This window comes from Gigantopelta aegis, chromosome 10 (genome assembly GCF_016097555.1).
Source record: "Gigantopelta aegis isolate Gae_Host chromosome 10, Gae_host_genome, whole genome shotgun sequence".
In the NCBI taxonomy this organism is placed as follows: domain Eukaryota; kingdom Metazoa; phylum Mollusca; class Gastropoda; order Neomphalida; family Peltospiridae; genus Gigantopelta; species Gigantopelta aegis.
Genome location: NC_054708.1, coordinates 49,670,293 through 49,682,432, shown reverse-complemented (window position 1 = coordinate 49,682,432; position 12,140 = coordinate 49,670,293). Strand labels below are relative to the sequence as shown.

The window sequence follows — 12,140 nt, the reverse complement described above, 5'->3', positions numbered from 1 at the left end:
GAAACCTAATAATGATGAATATTTACATATTGATATTAACTCCGCAGTTAACCTTAATAATAGAATGGCATCTAACTTAGAACTCTTGGACTATAATCTGGATAAATACTCTCCCCCCTTGGTGCCACCCTGGCTAATTAAACCACCGAATGTCCCTTTGCTCTTAAGAAAGGAAATTTTAAAAACAGAATTTGAACCATTTAAAAATATAATTTTTAGAGCAGCCTTAAATGATCATTATTCTGATCATATTCATATATATACAGATGGCTCCAAGGACCCTCTTTCTGGTAAAGCAGGCATGGCCTTTTGTGCCATGCCTAGCCTGCCTAACATATCCAGCTCCCGCCAGGCCAGAGTGACAGCCCACGTTTCTGTATTTACTACAGAGTTGGTGGCCATTTACTCTGCACTCAAGTGGATTCTTACTAATGCTATCAACTACCCGGCTCCCCAAAAATTTCTTATACTATCTGATTCCTTGAGCTCTCTTCAGGCTCTCCAGAATCTTAAATTCAAGAGTTCTTATTTAATTAAACGAATTATAAACATGATTGACTATAATAACAGTAAAGGGTTATTTATAACTTTGGAATGGGTTCCTGCGCATGTCGGCATCTCTGGCAACGAAAACGCTGATCTATTAGCTAAAAAAGCTCTACTAATGGATAAAATTGAAATCAACATTAATATTAATTTTAATGAAGTTATGGCCATAGCGCATAAAAACTTTTTGAAATTTTGGCAAACCGAATGGAATACAAAAAAAAGACTATGGCATTATCTAATTAAACCTAAAATTAATTCGAAAAGACCCACTTATTCTAATGTTAAAGCTGAAAAAATTATTACTAAATTGCACCTTGGCGTTGTTTTTGGTCTGAACGATACCCAATTTAAAATTAAAAAAAGTAACACAGCGCTCTGTGTTACTTGTAAAAAACTAGACAATATAAGACATTATCTCTTCTATTGTAATAAATATATCAACGAAAGAAACATTCTTAAAAAAGTATTTGATAACATAAATATTAAATTTAACCCTGTTAAAATATTCACAAACAGGAGGTGGAGTGGGCTATTTTAACGTTTGTAACTGATACTAAAATAATTATATAATAAGTAGCTGGCACATAAAATTAAAGATTATTTAAATAGCTAAGTACGGTCCGAGGACTCTGGTAGTTTACTCAATCAGGAGCCTGCTAATTTTTAACACTCACCTTACAGTGGTGGACAGTTGGCTGGTGGCAATTCTTGTCCATGGTGGTAATTGCTCTGGCTTTACCCTCCCGTGGACAAACCGAAAAACCACTTTTATACTATTTTAACTCTTTTTAATGAAAAACTTCCTTTTTTAATTAATTTATATTAATCAAACTTTTTTCCCTTTTTTAATCCATTTTAGAATCACCGAACAGCCTATACACATTATTCCTTCATTCACTTATTAGCGCATTGACTGGAGAATTGTAACATCCACATTCCTCTCTTTCTTTTTTTTCCAGAGAAGGAACTGAAATCCAGCCAATCGCAGCTTCTTATTCAAGTCGCCTGTTGTTTTTTAACACTGGCTTCTTCTTAATCCAGAACGGCTCCAGCTAGGGATTGAGATTCAGCCAATCGCAACGCACCTCTTCATACTGAGTGTCGACTATCGATCCGCTCCACTTCTAACACACACTGTGTATTCTTTCTTCTGTCTTAATTGACGACGGCCGCTCACGGGCACTTCCGAGGAGCCATTCGGTGATATCCGGAGAGCCGGGTCTTGCCGTGTGTTGCCTTGGGACGTCGCCTTGTGCGGCTTTTCTTATTCATTTCTTCTATCTAAAGTTAATATTGAATTTTTTCCACCCCATTTATACTTCTTTTCTCTTGTTTCTGGTAGTACGTCTATCCTTTTCTGTTCTTTTTACCTAAATGATTATCTATTGGGTGTTGGGGCTATTGGCTGAGGGGGATCGAGTTCTGACCAATCGGAACTCGGTCTCCAAATAATTGTCTCCTATTCGGTCCGTGTTTCTAGCCGGCCAAAACTTCTTTTCTGAACCTAGTGTGAGAGCGTTTGCGTGAATGTTAGTTTTTTCGCCGTGGCTTGGAGGCGCATACACCTGGCAGTGTCTGTGCCGCCCGCCACAGGCGGAATATATGGCTGGGGTGTGAATGTGTTTTAGTTTTTAATTATATATGGTATATTGATTATATTTTTAATTAATTGTTATAATAAATGTATTAATTAGTAGTTAAATCTTCCTTTTGGCATTTTAAATTAGTATTATTTTAATTTACATGCTCTTATTTTTTAATCAAACAGGTTTTAAACGGTATTAATTTGATCGGTCACTATTGTATATATACAAACAAAAAAAACCTTGACTGGTACTCGGCGCCACCCACTTAACGATTGAGTGGTTTCTTGGGTGACACCGAGGTTTATATAGCAATGACGTTTGTCATCCGTATAAGTGACGCACCCCTTCGGGTGTAGAGCTCACGAATGCTTGAGGAGAACAGCGAGGACACCTCACAATTATCGGATCAACCTCTACACGAAGTACTACAACAACAACGACAACATATACGTTTCACCACCACCCCGGACGGCGACTCGCGGGCTTTTCATAGCATCATCATATATCATTCATTTCATTTTAAGTACGGCCCACCTGTGTTGTATGGATAACCTGGGGGGGGGGGGGGGGGGGGTGTGTGGTGGTGGGGGTGTGTGGAGGGGGGGGATGACGCCGTGGTAGGGTGCTTTCGGGTGCGTTAGGGCGTTGGCGGTTTGGACCGATAGGGATGCCTGTTAGGAGGCCCCCCCCCCCCCCGGAACGCCCCCCCCCCCCCCCCCCATGGAAATCCGGACTGACAGGAATGGGCCACCCGCCTGTTGGAGCGCCGGATTGACAGTGGCGCTGGGTTCCCCCCTTTGCGAATCCTTTTATCCTCCAGGGCTAACTTGAATAATTAATAAATTAAAATATTTGATTAAATTAACTGTATAATATATTTTTTTTGAACTGCCCGATCGGAAAATTATTTATTATGCACCTACTAATCACATAGTAAAAGAATAGAATGATTTAGGTTTTTTGGTGCTACTATTATTAATATATAATATAAGATACAAGGTAATGGTAGATCCCAAATTGTTTTACCTTCTTTTTTTAAGTGGTCATACCACACGGTTAAAAATTATCCCCTACATTTCTCCTCCATACCACCCCCCCCCCCTCCCGCCCCGGAGGTGGTCACTGGCGAAGTTAGAGGCTAGATCCGGGGTGGGCGTGCCTGAACCCTTGTGGATAGGGGCACGTTAATTGAGTTGCCCATTGCCCATTGTAGAGTAACTGTTGATCTGTAACACAGAAACTGGAAACATAATAAAATGTTTACTCATACCATCTCAATTTTAAAACTCACCAGCCATGTGCTCTCCAGTTGAGCTAACTGTTGATCCGTAACACAGGAACTGAAAACAAGTGAACATCTCTCTTCCTGCTGAACTCGAATCTACAAAATTAAAAAAAGTTTGCAGGTTTTAGGTGACAACCAGATACCAATTTATTATTTATGTGATGTCATAAAAAACAAATGCTCCCACCCACACTCGAGGACAAAAATGTATGGGGGTTTTCTGTCCTAATCTATATAAATAAAGATAAAAACATGACTTGTGGTTACTCACAAGAGGCTGTGACGCCCCATTACAGATTATTCATATGTCATAAAAAAATATATATCACATCCACCACAAGGACAAAAATGGGGTTTTTTTTTATCCTAATCTACTGTATATGAATAAAGGTAAAGACACAACTTGTGCCCTCTCATTAGAGATTGTGTCCCCACCAATCCAGATGTTGTTCCTACAGGTCTGCAAGTTTGAGTAAAACATGAAAATAGTAAAATATAATCAAAAGAATTGTTTTCCTATTTGATCACAGGCAGCATAGGTGAACAGAGGCAGATCAATATGTCCTGACCCATTTCACCAATGTAATGTTAATGGTAAATTATCTGTTCATCGTCCTTATAATAATGTACCAATACACTTACAATATCTGACATGTGTTACTTTATATAGTTATGATGGCGTTAACTGTGGCATTCAGTGATTAGATGTTTACAATTAAAGACGAACCATACCTTTAACAGACTAGAACGTGTACACAGCTTTAAGTAAATGATGTCACAACCTTTGCACACGTCACTTTGTATGAAGCGTGCCTTTTGCACTCGTTACATAATTGACTCTGGACACGCCATCTTGTTTGTGTGTACCGGCCTTGGTGGTATCGTGGTTAAGCCATCGGACATAAGCTTGGTAGGTACAGGGTTCGCAGCCCGGTACCGGCTCCCACCTAGAGTGAGATTTAACGACTCAATGGCTAAGTGTAAGGCCACTACCACAAGACCTTCTTCTATCTCACTAACTGCTAACAATTAACAACTAAGCCACTGTCCTGGACAGACAGCCCAGACAGCTGACATGTGTGTGTGCCCCAGAACAGCATGCTTGAACCTTGATTGGTTATAAGCAAGAAAATAAGTTGAGATGAAGATGATGATGATGATGATGTTGTGTGTTTCTGTATTACATCAACCACACAATTTATTTTAGCCGAGTTCATGCACTTCAGGGCTAGCTCTGCCACTCGCCAAGTCTGCCAATTGCAAATTTTAAAAACAAGTTGCGAATTTTATTTTAATTTGGCAAATAATTTCAAGTAATAATTAATAGTTTGCTACAAAATAACTGGCTTTCTGTAAGTTTAATTGATAATTTGGTGAAATTTTCTGCCGACTCAGAGCTAGCCTTGCCAGGGCTTCTGGAATTTTTGTAAAATCCACTAGCCATGGGATCAGTAATTTAAAAAATGTACTAGCCCCGCCCTACTTTACTTTATTTTTAATACAATTTTACTAAATAATAGTAATAATCAAATATGTCAGAGGGAGATAGAGCTTAAAAAGACTAACATTAGGGGTTGGAGTGGGGTCAGTATATTCATATTTACAAACTAGACTTAACTGCAACATTTGACAATTTTTGTTTTTCACTAGCCGTCGGGCATGGCAATTCTAGTTATTTACTAGCCCAGCACTGAATATCACTAGCCACGGGAGTGGGGCTACCATAATCTAGAAGCCCTGCCTGCAATTACGTACAGGTTGCATCTAACAAATCATACCATTATTTACATATCAAAACTCATATACTTCAGCAATAAAATAATTATGATGTTTTGAAATTAATGAAACATCAACTACCTTGTAATTGTTCAGAAGTTCCTGTTCCTTCTTCAGACATTCTTGTACAACTGAAGGCAACTGGTCCATGCTGTCCTGAAAAAGATCCTGAAAAAACCAAACCATGCATTAATTGCTATTACATTCATTATTAGCAAATATTAATATTCTAGGTGATCCAAACAACAGGGTTGTCATTTTACAGACTGGTCTTTATTCTGTAGCAGAATAATAAAAAAATAAAAAAAAAAAAAAAGTAACCCTAATTTTTTTTTCTTCTAAAAAATAAAGAATTCCAGTTTCAAATTGTGTTTGTATCGATGTTTTATTTGAGAAGACATTTGTCATCTGATTGTGTTGGAAAAGTAAATATTTCAAAATTTCAAAAGCCGATACCGCAGACATTGATGTTACAAAAATAAATTAGGTGAGTGATTAATTACTCCCCATACTTAGATTATCGGGAGCCATTTAAAATATTACCATACTGATACCATATAAATTCACATACTAAGGAGAGCTAAATATTACACTCCTTGAACTAATCTAGTATCGGTGGCATCGTGGTTAAGTCATCGGACAAAAGGCTGGTAGGTACAGAGTTCGCAGCCCGGTACTGGCTCCCACCCAGAACAAGTTTTAATGACTCATTGGATAGGTGTAAGACCATTACACCCTCTTCTCTCTAACTAACCACTAACAACTAACACACTGTCCTGGACAGACAGCCCAGATAGCTGACGTGTGTGCCCAGGACAGCGTGCTGGAACCTCAATTGGATATAAGCATGAAAATAAGTAAGAAGAAGTAGTATTGCAAACATACATAAATCCACAATATAATATGCAAGGCCATTTTAACACTTTCCTATCATTCTGACCACTTCTCATCTTTTGATCTGTACGGTCAACAGCCTTTTTGTTACTCACCTGATGCCGTTCGCAAGGATTGTTTTGCGTTCAGGTCCAGCTGACTACTGTTCATACATCATGCTAAATACTGTGCATAAAGATGAGTTCTATGAATACATTATAGTATGGAAGTCATCATCTTTGTCACTTATCACAGAAGTGGCTACATAGCCTCAGGTAATGAGGGTGGGCTGTCAACATAGCAGTTGCATTTTGGGGGAAAAGCCCAGTGTATGATCATTTAAACATTTTCATGCTAAGCACAGGTTACATATAGTATATAAATAAATCCAGACATTAAAGTAAAGTAAAGTGTGTTTCGTTTAACGACACCATTAGAGCACATTAATTAATTAATCATCGGCTATTGGATGTCAAATATTTGGTAATTTTAACATATAGTCTTAGAGAGGAAACCCACTATATTTTTCCATTAGTAGCAAGTGATCTTTTATATGCACCATTCAACAGACAGGATAGCACATAGCACGGCCTTTTATATACCAGTCGTGGTACACTGGCTGAAATGAGAAATAGCCCAATGGGCCCACTGGCCGAGATCGATCCCAACCAGACATTAAAGTGATTGAAATAAATTGTATTTACCACCAGCTTTTCCCTGGCCAAGCTGAGCTCAAACAACGTATCATGGATGTGTTTGCTGTTATCTTCTCGCCTGCTGATTCTGCTGATATCATTGTCAATCTTTTGTAGAAGATTGTTATAAAGAGTATCCCCAGAAGACCCATGATTCATGCCCTGTCCATCATCAGTATCCATGTCTCCATCACTGTACCTTTAAAATAAATATACAATTCCCTTAACAAGAGAGCTCTACATAAATGGTAGATAATAAACATTAATAAATTTATATTAAATTTTTTTTTTAAATTAAATCACTTGGGCTGGCATAATATACTGAAACTCCACCGAAAATGCACCAGTTAGATTTGTAGCTGTAAAAAGGATATGAGAACACATACCCGGTACAATGAAACAATGAAATAATACAATCAACTGATTTTCTGTAACTGGATATATTCTGACAGGCCATAAATAACCTGGCATGCTATAAAAGGTTTGCCACCTAAAAATCATACTCACTTTTTTACCCACTGCATTTTTCTCATTTTTTTAATGCTTTGGGTGAAACGGCTTACCAATTAACGGCATTTCTGAGCCTGCCTATGGCAATTTTTAAAAAGTTTACTTTTGCAGCAAATAAATGTGATTGAAAGGTTATTTTGTTTCATGTAGAGATATTTCTGATGAACAAATGTTAATTACTGGCAGATAATGTACACCAGCTATACTAACATTCATTTTGGTGTCGTTAATTGAGGAGTTTTATCGATGACAGTGATTTTTACCCAGAGCAATTTATATCTCACTGAAGGCAAATGCTGTCAGCTATAGTGCCGTCGTTAAGTTCGAGCCCTGAGGATCACAACCTACAGTAGGTGGACAACCTTGCTACCAAGCTACTAGAAATTTGTAGATCACTGTTAAATATGATGCCCCTCTGCAATAATCACAGTGTTTCCCACTACCACAGTAGTCAGTCTCAGATTTGGTCTCTTTAGGGAAAGTGTTCATTTTATGTTTTAAAGTTACAGTGTTTGGTTACCATATAATAATATCATGCACAAATATGAAATACATGTTCAGCTGCACTTTTAAAAAATTTGTGTGTGTTCGCTATGAACGGAGAACGTCAAAGGTATACGCTTGATTCATCGCCTGTGCATCCATTACTCGGCAAACCACAACAGACAGCCTGTTGTCAATTTCAGTTAACAGGTGCATTTGCGGATTTGAAATTGTATGGTTCGTCTCAAAAAATAAAATGAGAATTAATATTTAATAAAATATACTAAAGTAGAAATGATCTTTTTCACTTTTTAATTTTACGTGTGGTAAAATTGACAAATTCAAATAAATATTATTTCATTTGGAAAAGGTAAAGTTAGTTTGTTTTGTTTAATGACATCAGTGTTAGAGCATATTGATTTAATAATCATCTGCTTTTGGATGTCAAACGTTTGGTAATTTTGACATATAATCTAAGAGAGGAAACGGGCGCATGTGCAGTGGGGAGGGTATTGGGGGTCGAAACCCTTCCCTGACCAAGATAAAAAAAAAATTGAAATATATTTTCTGGGGGAACATGGCCCCATATAAACTTCACTCAATGCAGTCTATAACCCCCAACCCCGCTGAAATCCCTGCACACGCCCCTTGGAAACCCGCTACATTTTAAACATTTTTTTTTTTTTTTTTAGCAAAGGATCATTTATATGTACCATCCCACAGACAGGATATCACATACCATGGCCTTTTATATACCAGTCATGGTGCACTGGCTGGAACAATCCCGCCGATGGGGATCGATCCTAGACCGACCACGCATTTAAAAAAAAACCCACATTTTTAGGTCTAAGTAATAAATAGAAATAACATATAGTCTTCATAAATGTTACGTATATTTAACATACCGCCCTCTTCCTCTACCCCTAGAGCGTTATGTAATTATTAACACCCCCTTACATGTAACGCGTATGCCAACCGCTGGTCACTGTCAAAATTTCAAGGCAAATCCCTCACCGACCCCTGGAAAGGTATTGTACCATACCTCTATGGATATAAATATATTTTGGAGATATGAGACAACCCCTCAATCAAGACAGTTAAATTTGTTCAAAATCATGTGAGAAGCTCTGTGCCTGCGCAAATCGCATAAATTCCCAGTTCTACTGGCATCCCGCTAATTGAAGAAAAACAAGCTGGCCATTGGGTTTGCAGTTAACCTAGATAATATAGATAAGCGAGCATTGCAAAACTATAGCGATGTGGTGGGCCTTTTATGTACCAAACAGAACTGGATCATCTATTCTAAATGCTTAAATAATAAAAATATTCCAGACACTGCAGCTTTAAGTTCATTCTAAGTGAACATTTTAATTGTAAGTGTGGCCCATATTGTTATATGTAGATATGATTTTAGGTGGCAAATCTTTTACAGCACACCGGGTCCATTTTTTCTTTTTTCCCCTTGGGTAACAAAAGTTAGGATTCATTATTAAAAAATCTGGGCCATGGTCTGCAAATATCAACTGAAGAAAATTACATTTATTTTCTATCTCCCTCCTGAAATCATTATTTTTATTCTGTAAGACAGAGGCAGATTTTTATGGCGGGAGGTGCTGGGAGTGTGCACCCCCTCCTCAAACTTTAAAGTGTCATGAAAATATATACCAGTCTTTAACAGATGAATATAATTTATTTATTTCTAGTAGGAGATATGTAATATTTTGTTCAGATATGTTGAGTGGCATCATTAAATAAAACATTCCTTCTTTCTCATGCATCTGCTTCAGCAAAGTTCATGACATGAAACATATTTTTAACTTGGGACATAAACTTGATAATAACTGCTACCTAGTCTATTATCTTCTACCGGTTTCTTATTCTATAGGTTAAAGGGACATACCCTAGTTTTTAAACACTATTTGTTACTATTATAACCGTTTTTGATAACTTAAATCATACTTTACTTAGATATTATTGTTTAGATTATCAATTTCCGTACATTCGAAGTTCTTTTGGTCGTCCTGGTGTTTTTAATATCACAACATGCATTTCTCATATTTTTTAAAATGCATGTGCGTCTGAGGAGTAACAGTTATGAAGTCGAGTTTTAGTCTATTTTTAGAGGGTATTTCACCATTTTAAAGTCACAGACTCATGTTTCACTCAATTGTAACTTTATCCAAATGTGTTACAGGTTTGTAGATTAACTAAACTTAGTGTTAATTTTCACAGATTGAAACCAGGGTATGTCCCTTTAAGAACAGTACTATACCTCAACACCATTCTCCTTGGGCTATAAATTACATACCAGTTCTCAATGTATTCAGCATATCTTTTCCGGATTACAAAGTCAAGTTTTGCATATAAAACGGCCCACTCTTTCGTTAGGTCTTGATCTTGCAACTCTTTCACTAGGTGCTCTAGCTTAGCTATCTGTGTCATCTTGTCCATCTAAAATTAAAAAAACATTTCACATATCATGACAAATAAACAAACTATGCCTGCTAATGATTTTGCACAAGTATTAGGATTTGTAACAACTACAAAATAACCCTCTATACCAAAAAGTTAAAGTTTGTTTTCTTTAACGGCACCACTAGAGCATATAGTGATATATTAATCATCAACTCTTGGATGTCAAATAATTATTTGTCAATTCTTACAAATGGTCTTTGAGAGGAAACACATTACATTTTTCCATTAGTAGCAATGGATATTTTATATGCACCATCCCACACAGGTCAACACATACCATGGCCTTTGAGATACCAGTCGTGGTTCACTGGTTTGAACGAGAAATAGCCCAATGGGCCCACTGAAGGGGATTGATCCTAGACATCAAGTAAGCAATTTTATCACTGGGCTACAATACTTAACCAAAAAAGTTTAGTAATTTGGTAAATGTACTTAAATAAAAGAAAACACTGGATTTAATTCAGGCATCATTTGTCAGTATAAACAACATGAGATTTACGATACAAAATCAAATAAATAAAAGAAAACACTGGATTTAATTGAGGCATCATTTGTCAGTATAAACAACATGAGATTTACGATACAAAATCAAATAAATAAAAGAAAACACTGGATTTAATTGAGGCATCATTTGTCAGTATAAACAACATCAGTGGTAATACGCTCACTCAATGCGCGGTCGGTATGGGATCGATCCCCGTCGGTGGGCCCATTGTGCTATTTCTCGTTCCAGCCAGTGCACCACGACTGGTATATCAAAGGCTGTGGTATGTACTACCCTGTCTGTGGGATGGTGCATATAAAAGATCCCTTGCTGCTAATCAAAGAGTAGCCCATGAAGTGGCGACAGCGGGTTTCCTCTCTCAATATCTGTGTGGTCCGTAACCATATGTCTGATGCCATATAACCATAAATAAAATGTGTTGAGTGCGTCATTAAATAAAACAGTTCTTTCTTTCTTTACTGACAATTTTCAGATTTTTGTGTATGATAAATAGATACCATTATGTATTTAAAATATAATTTCAACGCAACAGTCACATTTCATTTTGTATTGAAAAACTCACGTTACTTAGTTCATCAAGATTAACCTCGAATGCAAGTAAAGCACAAGCCAAGTCTTGTTTTCTTGCCCTGAGTCAGACCACCGATCTTATCAGAGGCCGGACTCGGGGTAGGTGTGTTCGAAACCATAGAGGTATATGAGCACGTTAAAACCGTATCTAAGTCTAAGTCAAGTCTGGGGAAAGAGTTCGACCCATAGTCCATACCCCTCTATATCAAGGCTCTATAAAGACTAACCCTAACCTTAACCATTGAAATAAACTGTGCTGTAACAGGGGTCCAATAAATGTCATAATGTTAAAAAAAATCCCAAAAGAAACGGACCGTAAATGTTTACTTTGTTGAACTAATATCGATGAACTAATTATGAAGTAAACAAACACCCTTTTCTTTTCATTTGCAAAGCAAATATTATGCCCATTAATCTGTCAACGAGTGTGATAATATATTAAAATATCATACTTACAAATGAGTACAGCCGTTTCAATCTTCAAGTTTATAAGTAAATTACTAGTGTCAGACCGACAACTGATAAAGTGACCGTATTACACAATGTCGGTTGTCATTACCAAATTAGTTGGCACATTGTAACGATTGTTATACGTTCTTCAGCTCATTTTGAGCATCACAGGTGTAACGACGCCTAATTATTTTCACATCTCATAGATATGAATAAGGGGATGTAGTTACTATTCTACTAAGAACTCTAACCATCTTTGTTGAATTCGTTGATTACTGTAACAATTCACTGTGTGCCAATTCTAAGAAAAAGTACTGGTTGTTTCTTCTAAGAAATGGGGATTTCCCAGTGCCATTTCCCCTCGGAACTACTCGGTCGATTTC

The 12,140-nt window shown here is 37.2% G+C and overlaps 1 protein-coding gene across 1 annotated transcript in view; it reads right to left on the bottom strand.

The window, feature by feature from the left end:
• Nucleotides 1–12,140, bottom strand: part of LOC121384749 (signal transducer and activator of transcription 4-like) — a 43,934-nt gene that overhangs the window by 31,646 nt on the left and 148 nt on the right. Inside the window, exons 1-5 of the mRNA XM_041515289.1 lie at nt 11,764–12,140; nt 10,066–10,208; nt 6,774–6,963; nt 5,278–5,364; nt 3,427–3,516 (exon numbers count right to left, since the gene is read on the bottom strand). The exon at nt 11,764–12,140 is cut by the window's right edge and continues 148 nt beyond it. Of these exons, the coding sequence (XP_041371223.1) occupies nt 3,427–3,516; nt 5,278–5,364; nt 6,774–6,963; nt 10,066–10,208 (510 nt within the window). The 5' untranslated portion in view covers nt 11,764–12,140. The remainder of the gene's footprint in view (nt 1–3,426; nt 3,517–5,277; nt 5,365–6,773; nt 6,964–10,065; nt 10,209–11,763) is intronic.